The sequence below is a fragment of the Lutjanus erythropterus genome, chromosome 12 (assembly GCF_056507025.1).
Source record: "Lutjanus erythropterus isolate fLutEry1 chromosome 12, fLutEry1.hap2, whole genome shotgun sequence".
NCBI classification, from domain to species: Eukaryota; Metazoa; Chordata; class Actinopteri; order Lutjaniformes; family Lutjanidae; genus Lutjanus; species Lutjanus erythropterus.
This window is the reverse complement of record NC_139328.1, coordinates 160,001-176,786: the sequence shown is the minus strand read 5'-3', so window position 1 is coordinate 176,786 and position 16,786 is coordinate 160,001. Positions and strand designations below refer to the sequence as shown.

At 42.7% G+C, this 16,786-nt stretch overlaps 2 protein-coding genes across 2 annotated transcripts in view; both read right to left on the bottom strand.

Annotated features, from left to right (window-relative positions):
* Positions 1-50: 50 nt before the first annotated feature.
* dnajc1 (DnaJ (Hsp40) homolog, subfamily C, member 1) lies at positions 51-10,865 on the bottom strand. The gene is made up of 12 exons (XM_084731462.1): positions 10,534-10,865; positions 8,576-8,677; positions 5,818-5,864; positions 5,528-5,693; positions 5,360-5,448; positions 5,164-5,257; positions 4,704-4,788; positions 4,006-4,169; positions 2,481-2,600; positions 1,856-1,904; positions 636-1,018; positions 51-463 (listed from the first exon to the last, which is right to left on the bottom strand). The coding sequence occupies exons 1-12, from the start codon at positions 10,702-10,704 to the stop codon at positions 395-397; spliced, it is 1,539 nt and encodes a 512-aa protein (XP_084587588.1). The 5' UTR covers positions 10,705-10,865; the 3' UTR covers positions 51-394.
* Positions 10,866-12,028: 1,163 nt separating this feature from the next.
* LOC146317207 (cadherin-7-like) overlaps positions 12,029-16,786 on the bottom strand; it is a 15,525-nt gene continuing 10,767 nt past the window's right edge. Inside the window, exons 10-13 of the mRNA XM_084731461.1 lie at positions 15,840-15,957; positions 13,966-14,220; positions 13,187-13,713; positions 12,029-12,346 (exon numbers count right to left, since the gene is read on the bottom strand). Coding sequence (XP_084587587.1) covers positions 13,229-13,713; positions 13,966-14,220; positions 15,840-15,957 — 858 coding nt within the window. The 3' untranslated portion in view covers positions 12,029-12,346; positions 13,187-13,228. The remainder of the gene's footprint in view (positions 12,347-13,186; positions 13,714-13,965; positions 14,221-15,839; positions 15,958-16,786) is intronic.

Here is a 16,786-nt window from a genome sequence, read left to right as displayed (position 1 = left end):
TTGTCTCCATGTTTCTGAGACTTAAGAAGAGTGAAAGAAACAAACAACTCTCAGAGGTAATAAATACTTTTTATTGATCAGTTGAACAGAAGTTGATTGACAGCATGCTGAACGGAGCTAAGGCACATGAAGCTGTGAGGTCAGAGGTCAGGTGGGTTCAGACTAGTTACCTGCTTCCTTAAACATGAGTTATAAAAACACACCTGAGCAGGTGAGACACTGCATCACTCATAAAAACAACAAAACTAAACTGATTATAATTCAGTCCAATCAGGTGGCAGCTCACCTGGACACGAACATAAAACACTGCTAACAGGTCACCTGACAGGTCACATGTCAGGAGGTCAGAGGTCATAGCAGGAGGAGGCGGAGTCAGTTAGGTTCATGACCTTCATCAGCTCTTTGCCTGTTTCCTCTTCTGAACGAGCTCTGCCAACATCTTATAACGAATCATACAGTCCTCCTGAAAGAACAGAGACCAATCAATAATCAATAACCAATAATCAGTTCATCAATAATCAACAAACTCTGTTACCATTTTATACCAAATCATACAGTCCTCCTGAAAGAACAGAGACCAATCAATAATTAATAAGTAATATCAGTCAGTTACAGACAGATGGGTCCGTCCTCACCTTTGTCTTTCCGGGGACCACCTTGGCAATGCGGTCCCAGCGTTCTGCGGTTCCTCGGGGGAACTGCTGTAGAGCGAGTTCTAGCAGTTTCTGTTGGTTCTGAGTCCAGACGGCAGGCTCCACCTTCTCCTGAGGCTCCACCTCCTCCTCCTCCAACGCTGCCGTCGGGTCAAAATCTTTCTGCCGACGCCCCCTGACCTTCACCTCACCGCCGTCTGCTGCTGCTGACTTCCTGTTTCTTCTTCTGACCACTGCCACCGGCTCCTCCTCCTCCTCCTCCTCTGCCTCCTCCTCACAGGCTCCGCCCCCTCTCTGAGTCATCACACTGTCAGGAACAGGAAGTGACTTCACAGGAGCCTTCAGCTCCGACAGTTTTACCAGACCTGAAACACACAGAACACCACAGTTCACTAGAACCTGACAGGATAACCTGATAGAACTTGACTGAACCTGAAAGAACATGACAGTGACAGACAGTGACAGGAGAACCTGACAGTAGAACCTGACAGCGACAGCAGAACCTGACAGTAGAATCTGACAGAAGAATCTGACAGTGACAGTAGAACCTGACAGTAGAACCTGACAGTGACAGTAGAACCTGACAGTAGAACCTGACAGTGACAAGAGAACCTGACAGTAGAACCTGTTATTGATGGTAGAACCTGACAGTGACAGTAGAACCTGACAGTAGAACCTGACAGTGACAGTAGAACCTGACAGTAGAACCTGACAGTGACAAGAGAACCTGACGGTAGAACCTGTTATTGATGGTAGAACCTGACAGTGACAGTAGAACCTGACAGTAGAACCTGACAGTGACAGTAGAACCTGACAGCGACAGCAGAACCTGACAGTAGAATCTGACAGAAGAATCTGACAGTGACAGTAGAACCTGACAGTAGAACCTGACAGTGACAGTAGAACCTGACAGTAGAACCTGACAGTGACAGCAGAACCTGACAGTAGAACTTGTTATTGATGGTAGAACCTGACAGTGACAGTAGAACCTGACAGTAGAACCTGACAGTGACAAGAGAACCTGACAGTAGAACCTGTTATTGATGGTAGAACCTGACAGTGACAGTAGAACCTGACAGTGACAGTAGAACCTGACAGTAGAACCTGTTATTGATGGTAGAACCTGACAGTGACAGTAGAACCTGACAGTAGAACCTGACAGTGACAGTAGAACCTGACAGTAGCACGTCAGCAGAACCTACCAGAGGTGTGGCTCACGTTGTCTTTCATGTGTTTGACTTTAGTCGTCACCTGTTGAAGGAACAGGTTCCACAGGTCAGTTTGATGTTTAAAGGAACAGTCCAACATTTGTTCTCTGTAACAGTCACATGCTTAGCCTAGCTTAGCACAAAGACTAGAAGCAGCAGAGAGTAGCTATCTGCTAGTTTAGCTCCACCATCTTCAGTTTGGTTGAGAACATGTTGAGAACCACCACCTCATCATAGGGGCGGGGTTTGGCAGCTGTACTGTCGGGGGAAATAGCTCCCGATTGGGTGAACAATTAAATGTAATTTAATAATCAATTTGAGACACTGCAAACACGTCCCCAACCCGCACTGAAACACATGTTCCGTGTTCTATACATGTTAACAGACATATAATCAACATATCCAAAGTTTCTTAATATGAAAATACTTCAGTCACAGAACCCAAACAGAAAAAGTTGTTTACATAAATATTAATTATATTCTATATAACGGTAGAACATGAGTGTCTGTGTGTAAACATAGTGACTGGTTCCCAATATGAAACTAGTGTGACACCAATTCAAATAGTCACAGTATGAAACCAGTGTGAAAGCAGAGTGACACCAGTAAACAGTCTTACATCCGTCACCGATCGTCCCAGTTCCTGAGCGATCTTCTCCCAGCGGCCCGGAGATCCTCCAGGGAATTTAACCATCAACCTGCTGAGGAGACTGAGCTCATCCTCTGTCCAATCAGCAGCCTGTCACAGAGGAAGTGACATCATCAACATTGACATCATCCAGGTGTGTGCTCATCTCTACTGAGGTTCTGAAGGCATATTCCAAAGGTTTGTTCTGTCTTTAATCTTTAAGACAGCAGAACCAAGGGATTACACTGATAATCAATTACCAATAAAAGTAATAACTGATTGATAACTGAGGAGTGAAACTACGAAGACAGATTCATGTGTCAGAGACATGTTGAGTCTAATCCAGGATGTTCAGAGTCATGATCACCATGGTAACTGATGCTAAACTCATCACCTGGTCAGCAGCAGGTTATGTTCAGTTTCAGATTAAATCGTCTGTAAAAATCACCGTTCTTTAACTAATTATTGTTCTAACAAGGTTGTTTATGAGCGATATAACTTTTAAACTGAGGGAGGAAGTTAACAATGAAGAGTTGTTGAGCTGAATGTTCATAATATCACTGAACGAATCCATATAATGTAAAAATGAAACATAATGTAACAGCAGCATCACGTTGTCATGGTAACCTCTGTTTAGTGATGCAGAGTCGTTTTCCCCGTTTGCTCCAGATCATATTAACTCTTTAAATTGACATGGTTTATAATCCACACAGTAAAATAATGATGAAGCAACTACAGACACTTTGAAGACTTTTTACTGTTTTCTGTTTTGTCTGTGATTTTGCAGCTCAGATCACTGATTAGAAAATTGATCATCATTGATCACAGACAATCTTAAATCAGTTCCACTCATTTTACGTTGGTTTGGTGAAAAACTTCAGTGACGTCCTCGTCTCTGTCATCATAGGACAGAGTCAGACAGACTTCATCATGTTTTAATCTGCTGGATGGACTTTTATTGTTTAATGTTTTCATGTTAGAATAAACGGCAGCATTAAGACCACATTTAGTCCATCAGTCATTTTCTCACATCATTCTTCTTCTCCTGCTTTATTTGTCATGTATTTTTTTCCACAGCTCATAATTATAACAACTTGATGGTTTTGACTTCAGTAAGACGCTCGATCGCTTCATTTCATGAGGAAGAAGAGTCAAATGAAACAAACGTCCCTTTTATGTGAAACGAAAGTCTGGATTAACAAAGAGAGCTGATAACCACCATCGTGATCCCCGTTATCTCTGATCCAGGTTTTAGGATTTGTTGATCCAGATCATACAGAGAAAGTCTGACTGTGTTGAGCTTCCTGTAGTTCAACCCTCTGATCAGTAAACCTAATCAATAACTGTTCAAAAAGAAAAATAACAGAATAATATTGTAATAACTGATCAATAAGTTATCAATAACACCAATAACTGATCAACAAGAGTAAAAACTGATCAATAACAGTAATAAGTGATTAATATCAGATTAATAACAGTAATAACTACTCAAGAGCAGATCAATAAGTGATCAGACCTTCTTCCTGGTAGCTCTGCGGTCCTGCAGCCAGTCGTCCATCTGGTCTTCGATGTCCTCGATGGACGTCGTCTGGTCATAGTTCTGCTGCTTCAGGTTCTCTGATGACGGCTCGTAAACTGGAAACTCCACCTTTGGCTTTTTCACCTTCGGCCTCTTTTCTCCTGAACACAAAGAGGTCACCATCATCATCCTCATCCTCATAATTACAACCATCTTCATCTTTATCATCATCATTATCGTTCATCTTCATCACCATGTGACACAGCTCAGCATTTGGATCTGAAACTGATCTGAGTACGAGGGTAACTCAAAAAGTTCTGAGACAAATTGAAAAACATTCAACATTGAATAACAAAGTTAGAACGCTGTAACTTGTCAAATTTGTTTATAAGTCATCAGTGGGACGATTCAAGGTCATTTTGTTACACTATTTTGACTCAGTTTGAATTTATGTCATTTGTCTTAGACCTTTTTGAATGTCCCTCGTACATCTGCATGTGGTGCGTTCATGTGCTTCTACAATAGTTAGACATCTGACAGTCAGCTGAATTTAACTGAAGATGTGAATAAAACTAAACTTGTATAGTGGCTGGGGGTTAAATGTCAGACTGTCCTTGAACACACCATCAGCAATTATTGATTATTTATCAGTTTACAGTCTGAGAGTCATTTAATAGAAATAATAAAGAGTTTACTAGGAACAACGTCTTGTTCAGCTTCAGCTTCTTCTCTCTGCTGCTGCTTCATCTGCTGGTAATCCTCATAGTACTGCTTCACCTCCTGACACACACACACACACACACACACACACACACACATCAATGACACTGACAACTAATCAATAACTGATCAACAACAGTAATAACTGGTCTATAATAGATCAATAACACTAATAACTGATCCAAACATAAGAACACCCAATTCAACAGCTGACAGGTAAACATGTAACAGGTAAACAGAAGACAGGTAAACAGAAGACAGGTAAACAGAAGACAGGTAAACAGATGACAGGTAAACATGTAACAGGTAAACAGAAGACAGGTAAACAGAAGACAGGTAAACAGAAGACAGGTAAACAGAAGACAGGTAAACAGATGACAGGTAAACATGTAACAGGTAAACAGATGACAGGTAAACAGATGACAGGTAGCGTACCTGGATGGTCTGAGGCAGGTTCTTGATGGACAGGTAAAGCCAGATGCTGAGTTTCAAAGGGAGGATGTCCTGCCAGTGAGGACGCTCCTGGACTCTGACACAACAAACAGTTTGTAAACAACCTGTAGCTGATCAGAGAGGTTTACATCATAAACAAACAAATAGACATGATGTCAGAGTGATGTCACAGTTGTACCTGTCTTGTCCGATACACCTGAGGTCATCTGCAGGTCTGGAGCTCAGCTTCTTCTTCTTCTCTTTCTTCTTCTTACTCAGCAGCTCGTCCTGAAACGTATCACATGATCAAACAACTGACCTCTGATGGGCTGTCTGTGTGCTGCTGTGCTCTGATTGGCTGTCTCACCAGCTGTTTCTCCAGGTAAATGGACCAGATTACTGCGTAGTGTCCCACAGTGAGGATGAGGAAGAGGAGGAAGGCCAGCTCAGCATTACTCATCTTCCTCACTCGTCTGTAGTAGAAGACTGGCTGCCGCCAATCAGGAAGTCCATTCACCAGGATGTCATCATACCTGCAGACACACACAAAAAACTTTATTTAAACAGAACTGATAACAAATCACAGGACTGTCTGGTGTGTGTGTGTGTGTGTGTGTGTGTGTGTGTGTGTGTGTGTGTGTGTGTGTGTGGACTCACTTGGCTCGTCTCTCTTCGTCTTTCAGGACTTCATATATGGCGACAAGCTGAAAATCAACAAACAGAGAATCACAAACGATGTTGGTTAACAGAGTGTGGCTAACATTAGCAGAGTGGCTAACATTAGCAGAGTGGCTAACATTAGCAGAGTGGCTAACATTAGCAGAGTGGCTAATATTAGCAGGTTATCGTCTGTTGATCCAGTGGACTCCACCCACAGACGACCTGATTAGGGTTACACCAATATCAATACCAGCATCTGGTATTGATCAGATACTGTCTTCACATACTCATATTCATAAAACTACTCTGATACCACGTCACGAAAACTAGCCGCTCGACACAAGCAAACATTTAAAGAACCAACACGACGCAGAGTTCAAGGTCTTTGCAGATGTTTACCCTCTTTTTTTGGTCATGTTGTCATTATTGGCGACAGACTCACCGTCCTCAACATCATCCATTGATGACCGCAGCGACTTTGGAAACTGTCTGTAAGCTTCCATGTCAGTCCAAGTAAAACTGAAATAAACACAAAGTGCAGCTGTAGAGCGCAGCCAGCCGCCGTCCAATCAGTCCTGACGGGTGGAAACTAGTTGAATGTCTCGACTAATTAAGTTGAAGACGAAGGAAAAACTCTGCTGTCAGCAGTCTGTGACCATCTTTTCTTGGTAATTAGCTGCTACAACTTCTCTTTGTGAACTTAGTCTTCAGCAAAGCAGCCTGACAGCAAAACACACCAAAATAACACCATGTGTAACAGTAAACTTCATTCTGCAAGTCAATAATAATGCTGTGAAATTATTATACTGGAATTCATCATGTACACAGTAAACTGCACGGCTTGATAAGGAACACAAAATCAATAAAGTAACTTACTACACATAACCCAAAAATGTCATGTGTACAGTAACCATGGTTACACTTGTAGCAGGAAACAGCAACAATTAGTGGTGTGTATCTCACTGACTGAGACGATTTGTTACGTCTCTTGATAAATGTTCAATGATACGATATATTTTATAAATCTTTAAGTGGCCAACGATTCGGTCTGATACGATTCAGCTCTGTCACGATACGATACGATACGATACGATATAAGACGATGCAGTGTGTCAGTCTTTACATTTTGATTCAGTTAATGCTCCATGTGTAGATCGATGTTAGTCTCAAATAAATCCTGATCGTTTGACTAAATATAGTAACAGAGAGACGTTACAGTGATGTTTATCTTATTATGAGTCTCATGTGTAAATGAGATAAATGAGAAACTTTCAGTTTAAAATGTGAGTGTTTGTGCAGCGAGACGATGAGCTGCTGTGTTTCATATTCAGAGTTCTGTGGTTCAGATCAGTGTGGAGGAACAGTGACGTGTTTCCTGTTCTCACAGTCACATGACGTCTCCGTCCTCTGACATGTTTTACATCAAAGATCTGCAGCAGCGTTTCTCAGCTTTATTATAAAACACAAACTTATTCTACACTTGAGCGTTATGAAGGTTTGGTGGTGCGACGCGGTGTGATGTCACTTCTGTCGCTGTTTTCAGCGCCGTCTGTTTGAAGTAAATGAAGAAGAGACTCAGGAGAGAGAGGAAAGTTAACAGCAGCTCCCTGATCCCAAAATTAAATGTATGCACATCCTAATGAGATGTATTGATACGTTAGAGCTGCATCCATTTGTTTCCGATTCATGTTCAGTTTTTTACTGATGCAGGTCGTCTGAACCGTGTCAGTGACAAACTTCCATTTGCACGCCATGCAGGAATATCCTGCACGGATAAATCTGTTTTAATTTCCTCTGTAAAGCTAAAGCTGCTAATATGTCACTTTATATATTTTTTGAAATTTACTCCGACGTTTTCAGAGACGTGAGATGTGAAAGCTGTTTTAGTACTGAGGACCAACTGCAGAAGCACATTGTTCACTTCAACAGATACACTTTAATGATTTCCACGTAGCACTGTGAACGCAGCGCAGCGTCCGCTCACAATGATGGCGTCCAGCTCTGCAGACCCACCTGCTGGAGCAGCACACAGGTGAGAAATGTTCAACATGCAATGTGCTGAATGTGCCTCTCCTGTCCAGCATCACCTGCACTCCACGCTCTGCGCTCCTTTCTGCCGTGAATCAGGGATTTATTTGGACCAAACCAGAGCTGGTGATTGTTGGACAGTGGAAATAAAAATCAGGATGATTTTGTTGAGTTTTATTCTGAATGAAGCTGACGATGACGCAAAAGGATTCTGGACTTTGTTGAGATCAATAAATCAGCTGTTTCTGTTTAAACCAAACGTCTCTTCCTGTTTAAAAAAAATCTCTCTGACTGTAGTGATCCTTTCCAACAAGAACAATCTGAGCCTCTGATGAAGCGTCTGACGGCGCGTCAGCTGTCCCGCGCTCCGCGGTGCGCTCCGCGGTGCGCTCCGGTGAAGCGGCTGCGCTCCGTTTCTATCACTCTTCTCTGCTTCCATCACTGTTAGTTTTGTGGTTTGTGGTGATTTAGAGACTCGGTTTGTTTACAGTCTGTCATGATGCTGCATTGATCTGTGGACAATGATGAAGATAAAAAACAAGAACTGAAACTCGTTTATCTTCTGTCATCAGTCGACAGACACAACGTCGGTTTAATAAGTTCTCCTGTTTTATCCTCTAACTGATGAACACTGACTGACAAAGCAAAACAAACAACTGTGTGTGTGTGTGTGTGTGTGTGTGTGTGTGTGTGTGTGTGTGTGTGTGTGTGTGTGTGTGTGTCTCACCTGTCTGAACTGAGTTTCAGCATTTTCATTTTTGTTCTTGTCAGGATGCAAAGTTAGAGACAGACGACGATAAGCCTTTTTTATCTCTGCTGCTGATGCATCCTGTCAGACAGACAGACAGAGAGACAGACACACAGAGAGACAGACAGACACACAGAGAGACAGACAGACACACAGAGAGACAGACAGACACACAGAGAGACACACAGAGAGACAGACACACAGAGAGACAGACAGACACACAGAGAGACAGACAGACAGACAGACACACAGAGAGACACACAGAGAGACAGACAGACACACAGAGAGACAGACAGACACACAGAGAGACAGACAGACACACAGAGAGACACACAGAGAGACAGACAGACACACAGAGAGACAGACAGACACACAGAGAGACAGACAGACACACAGAGAGACACACAGAGAGACAGACAGACACACAGAGAGACAGACAGACACACAGAGAGACAGACACACAGAGGGACAGACAGACACACAGAGAGACAGACAGACACACAGAGAGACAGACACACAGAGGGACAGACAGACACACAGAGAGACAGACAGACACACAGAGAGACACACAGAGAGACAGACACACAGAGAGACAGACACACAGAGAGACAGACAGACACACAGAGAGACACACAGAGAGACAGACACACAGAGAGACACACAGAGAGACAGACACACAGAGAGACAGACAGAGAGACAGACAGACACACAGACAGACAGACACACAGAGAGACACAGAGAGACAGACACACAGAGAGACAGACAGAGAGACAGACAGACACACAGACAGACAGACACACAGAGAGACACAGAGAGACAGACACACAGAGAGACACAGAGAGACAGACAGACACACAGACAGACAGACACACAGAGAGACACAGAGAGACAGACACACAGAGAGACACACAGAGAGACAGACACACAGAGAGACAGACAGAGAGACAGACAGACACACAGACAGACAGACACACAGAGAGACACAGAGAGACAGACACACAGAGAGACAGACACACAGAGAGACAGACAGAGAGACAGACAGACACACAGAGAGACAGACACACAGAGAGACAGACAGACACACAGAGAGACAGACAGACAGACAGACAGACACACAGAGAGACAGACAGAGAGACAGACAGACACACAGAGAGACACACAGAGAGACAGACACACAGAGAGACACACAGAGAGACAGACACACAGAGAGACACACAGAGAGACAGACACACAGAGAGACAGACAGAGAGACAGACAGACACACAGACAGACAGACACACAGAGAGACACACAGAGAGACAGACACACAGAGAGACAGACAGAGAGACAGACAGACACACAGAGAGACACACAGAGAGACAGACACACAGAGAGGCAGACAGATATTATATTAAATAATATAAAAAGAAACGACAAACAAAGTCATTATTTTTATGATAAACAATGTAGATTCGTTAATTTCACCCACTGTTATTAATATTAATAATTAGTTAATTAATGTTATGTTAAAAATGTCCCTGAGAGGTGTGCTCAATATCTCATGTGGTTTATTAACCAATCAGAAGACAGATTTTTACCTGCAGATTAAACGGATTCTCTTCATGATTGGTACAAATAAAGATTTAAATATGACAACAACTGAACCAGCAGGTCACGTGACTGCCACATGGCTCTGTTCTGACGTCACATCTGTTGGTCTATTCATCAGGACCCCACACACACACACGCGCGCACGCGCGCCCACTACAGCTTCTGATACACCAAACAGCTGTTAGCATCAGCTAGCTCCTGAGCTAACAGTTAACCAGTAGCTAACTGACTGCTCCTCATGCTAACTGCTAGCTTAGCTGCTCCCTATGTGTGTGCGTGCGTGGCACTCAGCTGTTCGCGTTAGCATTGGCAGCAGCTGGTTACCATGGAGACCTGTTCGCACGGACCTGCTCCAGGGACAGGAAGTGGTAGAAGGTACTCGGGATCTCCTCCACCAGGTCCAACAGCTCCAGATCCGCGTCCCAGGCTCCCAGAGGGGGGACAACCGAGACCAGCAAAGTGAAAGAGACCAGCAGAGACCCGCAGGAGCCAGGACCAGGACCGGGTGTGAGCCCCATCACAGCCAGATCAAGACCTGATCGATACCTGATCAATACCGGATCGATCCCGGATCAGTGCCGGAGCTATACCACAGTGATCGATCAGACACAGTAGAGACAGTTCAGGTCCGTCAGCCAGTTTACGGACCTCAGACCCGCCCCGGATATACTGCCACACACATCCGGGTCACACTATCAAAATAAAAGTCTGTGTGTTCGACTGCAGTGACTCCTGATGGAGGAGCAGAGAACTACAGAGTGAGAGACACCACTGAATAAAGACCAGAGACAAGAAACAATTTAAATCCTCATCAGGTGAATATCTGATATCTATAATGAGATGAGAGAATAAAGAAGTGATATTACCATCAGTCAGATGATTTCTGTTAAATGAGACAAATAAAATCAATGAAATCCTTCAACATAAAACCCAACAAACACAAACAGAAAACACATGACAGAAACAAAATGAAATTTAAAGGTTCAGTTAGTGAAAATGAAATAAAAGAACAAATATTCACCGTGAAATGACTCCAGTCAGACGAAATAAAAACATCACAAATTAAATCAATCAGCAACTCTGTGTGATGTGAATCCTGTCAGTAATAATCAATAATCAACTTGCTCCTTATTATTATTGTCAAACATGACATCATTAAATATGAACAATGTTTAAACGTTTTTTATTGACATTAAAACATACAAGGAGGTCATTGACTCAAACAGAAGACAGATGACAGAACCATGGAGACGAAGGGATGTTCAAAAACAGCGATTCTAATTTTTATATTAATTATAATAATATAATAACATTTTAAGAACATATATGGGGCCTGAGTTTTTATTTTACATCTTTTTCTCTTCCCTGAAACTTTATTGTCTGCAGATGTTTGGATGAACAGAGACATCAGTTTACTTTGGACCAATCAGCAGCCTGGGTTTCTGACACAACTTCACCTGCTAACCAGGTGCACTGAGGAGGAAAAGGCCTCAGAAACAGCAGACTGACAGAAAACGAAGCGGCAGAAATGATGTTCCTCTTCTATGTCGAAGTCCTCGGACATTTTCTTCTTTGTTGAAAGTTTGTGAAGTCGACTGTGCGTCTAACAAGTCAGTGTTTCTGAGCAGATCTCTCTCTGTTGTCCGAGTCTCTTCCAGGTAGCATGTAAACACAGGTGTGAAGGTATCGAGATCTCGTGTATCTCGTGTCGTGTCGTTTGGTCGAGAGCCTGTGACCTGCTTCAGGCGTGTGGACGAGGATCAGGTCTGAGAGGCTACAGTTCACATTTAGACTAAAAACATGGTGTAAACTGTGTCTTTCTGGGTCAAAGAAGAGTGTGTTCTGTTTTTACATTTTAAAACTGGTCACCATTCACTTCAGTTGTACTGAGCCCTTTCTCAATACCAAGTACGCCAAGTTTGGACTTACGCACTTGGCAGTTCGGACTTAGCAAGTTTCACTTGGGAGTACAGTCGCTCGAGGACGGGAGGATGCAGGACGGTCATTCTGCAAATGGGTCGGTGGTATACTTGATGATGTCACCATCTCAGCTCGTCTTGGGGTAACATGAATTCTAACCACCCGGTCATCTTGCTAGCTGGCTGTGATCTTCAGAGGAATATTGAGTGTATTGAGTGTTTTACAGTCAAACTACGCCACCTGTTGGGAGTACATATACACTGTTAGTCAGCGAGACGGAGTACACGCTGACTAGAGAAGGCTCGGTCAGTAAAGCCACGTTGCTGTTCAGTCGTCGTGGTCCGACTGGTGCATAATTACACTCCAGGAAGATGACACTGGTCGTCCCATTAGCAGGACGACACATCTCCCATAACTTCAGAGCAAATTTTAAACTACGAGCTGTCGTCATGAATCAACCACAGATTTTAAGTTTTAACGTCTACATTCTCACATAAAATAATATTAAAATTACATTTCACGATACTAAAACAGCATCATCGATAAAACAGCGAACACATCCAGGTATTTGACTGTCAGCACTGATTCTGAGGTGTTGGTCAGTGTGTTGTCTGGTCGTCAGGTCTCTGTTCTGTCCTCAAATAGAGGACAGAGTAGAAAGTCACCTGCATGGCACCTGAATGTCACATTAACGGCACCTGAATGTCACATTAACGGCACCTGAATGTCACATTAACGGCACATGAATGTCATTAAAACATCACCTGAACGTCACCTGCAGGTGACATCACAGATCATGTGTCGTCATCTGTCAGTTGACAGTGGTCAAGTTGTAAATTCAGAAACATGTAAGTCAGTTATTAGAATGAAACATTTTGTGTTGGTGAAGATCATCAGCTGCTTGTTGAGCCATGATCAATAATCAGTATTGAAGAGTAGAAATAAACTTGTGAGGTGCACAGAGAAGATCAAATGTCTTTATTATGACATCATATGTTGGTGTTTATTCTACACTGAAGTTAGGAACTCATTAATAATCAATATTCACATTATAGTGTTTGATTGACAAACCAGACACACCTGTCGTGGCATCCTCTGTCGCCCCCTGTGGTCGCTGCAAGACTACGAGCCCCCCCCAACCCCCCCGTGGTGTCCATACAGGTCTGCCAGCTTCCTAAACCGGGGCCCCCACTCTCTCAGGAACTCGAAGGTCTGCTCAGACTCTAATGAGTTCAACGAGTCTAATGAGTTTAATGAGCTAAGTGACTCGGCAGCTGACCCGCTGCCCTCAAAGGCGTAGGTCTGCAGAGAGTCGTAGGGGGGCGCCGTCAGGTCTAGGTCTGCGTCCTGCAGTCTGTCCCTGATGAACTCCTGGAACAGCCGGTTTCTGTTGGACCTGGACTTGGCTCCTGGCAAATTCTGGTCCGGGTCTTGATGAGTGGTTTGGTTCAGGTGTCTCAGAGCGGACATGTCGAAGGCCTCAGTGTCTTCCTCGCCTCCACCTTCATCATCATAACGAACGATGTTCTCACGAATGTCTCGCTCATCATCTATCAGCAGAGGTTCCCGTCTCCTGTGCCTGATAGCAACCGTTACGATGACGACACCTGAGGACACAGGAAGGGGCGGAGTCACTCTGATAATGTGACAGTGCTACGAAGGCCAATTAAATGAGCCGTGAAGTTAAACATCCTGGTTGCTATGTTGATTTCAGATGGTTGGATGGGTGGTTGGTAGGGAGTACGTTGTGGTTGCCAGGCAGTGCTGTGTGTCTGCAGGTATGTTACTGTTTCTACTTCCTGTTTCCAGAGTTTATTTTCAGTGTGTAAGGGGCAGGGTCATCCTGTATCAGGTCTTACCCAGCAGAGTCAGGACACAGGTGAGAACCGCGGCAGTGGCGGTGGTGCTTAGACCGACCACCAGCAGCGGTGACACCCCCTGGCTGCAGGAGCGGCGGTTTCCAGAGACATCACAGGCGCAGACGATGATGGACAGCGTGTTGGTGCTACTGAGAGATGGACTGCTGCCATCTGAAATCACCACCGGGAGGAGGTGAACCAGCTGATCCCGCTGCAGGAAACCACCGCGCCGCGTCAGGACGGACGCCGTGTTGTCTGAGGACAGATGGATGGACGGGATGAAACACCAGAGAGATGTCAGCAGAAGATAATCAGCTCTGAAAATAACTATATATCAGGTATAAAAATCAGAATATAGTAAACTATAGATTTTTAAGGTGGAGTGAAGAGTTGCTGTTCCATTCATTGTGTCAGAATCCTTTATTTTCTTTACAAGAATGAACTCCTGAAGAGTTTTCTAAGCAGGTTGAGTGAAGTATCACCTGTGTGTTGTTCCAATCCGTCACTCACATCCGTCTGTTTGTTTTTTTCTCGACTCGTAGTTTAGTACATGACTTATTTATTCATCCATTTATAAAATGCTTGTTTTGTGAGCAGCATTATATGAACCTGTGGTATTAAATGATAAATAAATGATGCTTGTAGCCGAGGAGGCAAAAGTTTTTACTGCAGTAGAAGTACAGATACTTGTTTAAAAGTAGAAGTACTGATTGAGTTTGTTCACTGCAGTCAAAGGCTGTGAAATGTCCTCAAAGTATAATAGTAAACATTTCTACTGACTCAGACACACAATCTCTTTAACTTCGCTTGAATAAAACCTTTTTTGGTGAATATTTTGAGTTGTGTTCTGCTGTTCTTGTTGCATCATTCTGTTTCCCTTTTCATTTCATGTGTTGTTTTTGTGTACATTTATTGTTTACTTTTTACATTTTTTTTTTTACCATTGATAACTGTATTAAAGAACCAGTGAGTATGATTTAGTATTTTTAATAAATAAATGTGTGGACAGCAAACTCAACCTCACCTTTTCTCCAGCAGAAAGTCTCTTTTTGTCCTGTTACGTCTTTTATGTTAATTTTTTATCTTGTTTTTCTTTAACATTATTTTTTGTCTTGTTGCATCTTGTACACAATTTTGTCATATGCCTTTATGTCATTTTGTCTTGTTATGTCTCTTATGTTGTTTGTATTTTGTCACATCTTTTACTTCATCTTGTTTTGTTGTTTTCTTTTTGTTTTGCCTTTTTTCGTCTCATTGTTTCGTCTTTTGTCATTTTCATATTGTTGTGCTTTTTTCATCTTTTGTGTCTTTTGTCTTGTTGATGTTATAGTCATCTCTCTGTTTTCTGTCTGTTCAGTCATGATGGATGACATTTGTTTTATATTATATTAAATTATAAGTTAAAAAAAGAAGTTGTCTGTCACAATCATCCCACTGACAGTCAGTCACTACCTGATGGGTTCCTGTGTTTCTGTAGATTTAGTAAAAGGTTCATTAGTTCTTTGGCCACTTGAGGGCAGCAGAACAACCTGAACACATGTGACATGAACAATCCTTCAGCATCAGCCTGTGACTTACTGTCATCTAATAAGTCACTTGTGTCTAAAACATTCAAACTGAGGCTCCTGAACCACTTTCATGATTAGTCATGTTTTTTTGTTGTTGTTGTTGTTTTTTTTCAGTATTTTTTTGGGGCATTTCATGCCTTTAATGACAGAACAGCTGAAGATGTGACAGGAAACGGGGAGAGAGAGAGAGAGAGGGAATGACACGCAGCAAAGGGCCGTGGGTAGGAGTGAAACCCGCGGCCGCTGCAGAGGACTGACAGCAGACTCACGCTCTGACCTTCATCATGTTTTTAAGGTGGTCTGTACCTTGATTGTCTCTCAGGGTGAAGTTGAGGTTCCCAGCAGCTTCGGCAGTGAGAGAGAAGATGAAGTGATGTCCTGTCTCTGGTTCGTCACGATCCACGGCGCTCAGAGTCTCAATGATCTGAGAGGTCAGAGGTCAAACACATGACAGACAGGCTCAGCTGATACAAAGTGAAACTACAGAGTATCCCAGCTGGTACAGGACGAGTGTCAAACACCTACTTTTTTATCTTGTTATATTTTTTAACTTTTAATTTGGTCTCGTTACGTCTTTTTTGTTGTCTTTTGTCTTGTCATCATGGCTGTGTTCAAATTTAGGGAGCAAAAGTAAAAATCTGTCTGAAAAATTAATATTCAAGTAAAGTGCAGATACCTGAAAAGTTTGCTTAAGTACACTAATAAAGTATTTGTACTTAGTTACTACACACCTCTGAATATCAGAGTCAAAGATGGAGAGAGCTGAGCTCATAAATCCATGTCATGTGACATCACACTGATCCTGGCCATGTGATGTCAGACTGGGATCAGATTAGTTGATGGAACATTTGGATTCAGATCAGAAACAGATTTAAACAGATTTCAGATAAATAAGTGTCAGCTGATTGATGTGAGGGTCAAAGGTCACAGTGGTTCAGCATGAACTGAACAGCACTCATTCACTTCCCTTTAACTTCAGATATCAAATCAAAGACCGTTTGATGTTTGCTGGCCTCTGATCACCAATAAATAAATAATAAATAAATACATCAATGCATGTTAGACATTAGAACATTAGACAGAAACAGAGTGACGATAAACACATGAGGTTTTTATATATAATATTAATGAAAACAGGACTAAACTACAGATTTCACTTTAATGTTTCAGGGACGTCAGATAATTCTGAGTACATTTTATTTTTATTTTGCAGTTTGAGAATAAAGTTAAACTCTTGACAAACAGATGAAATG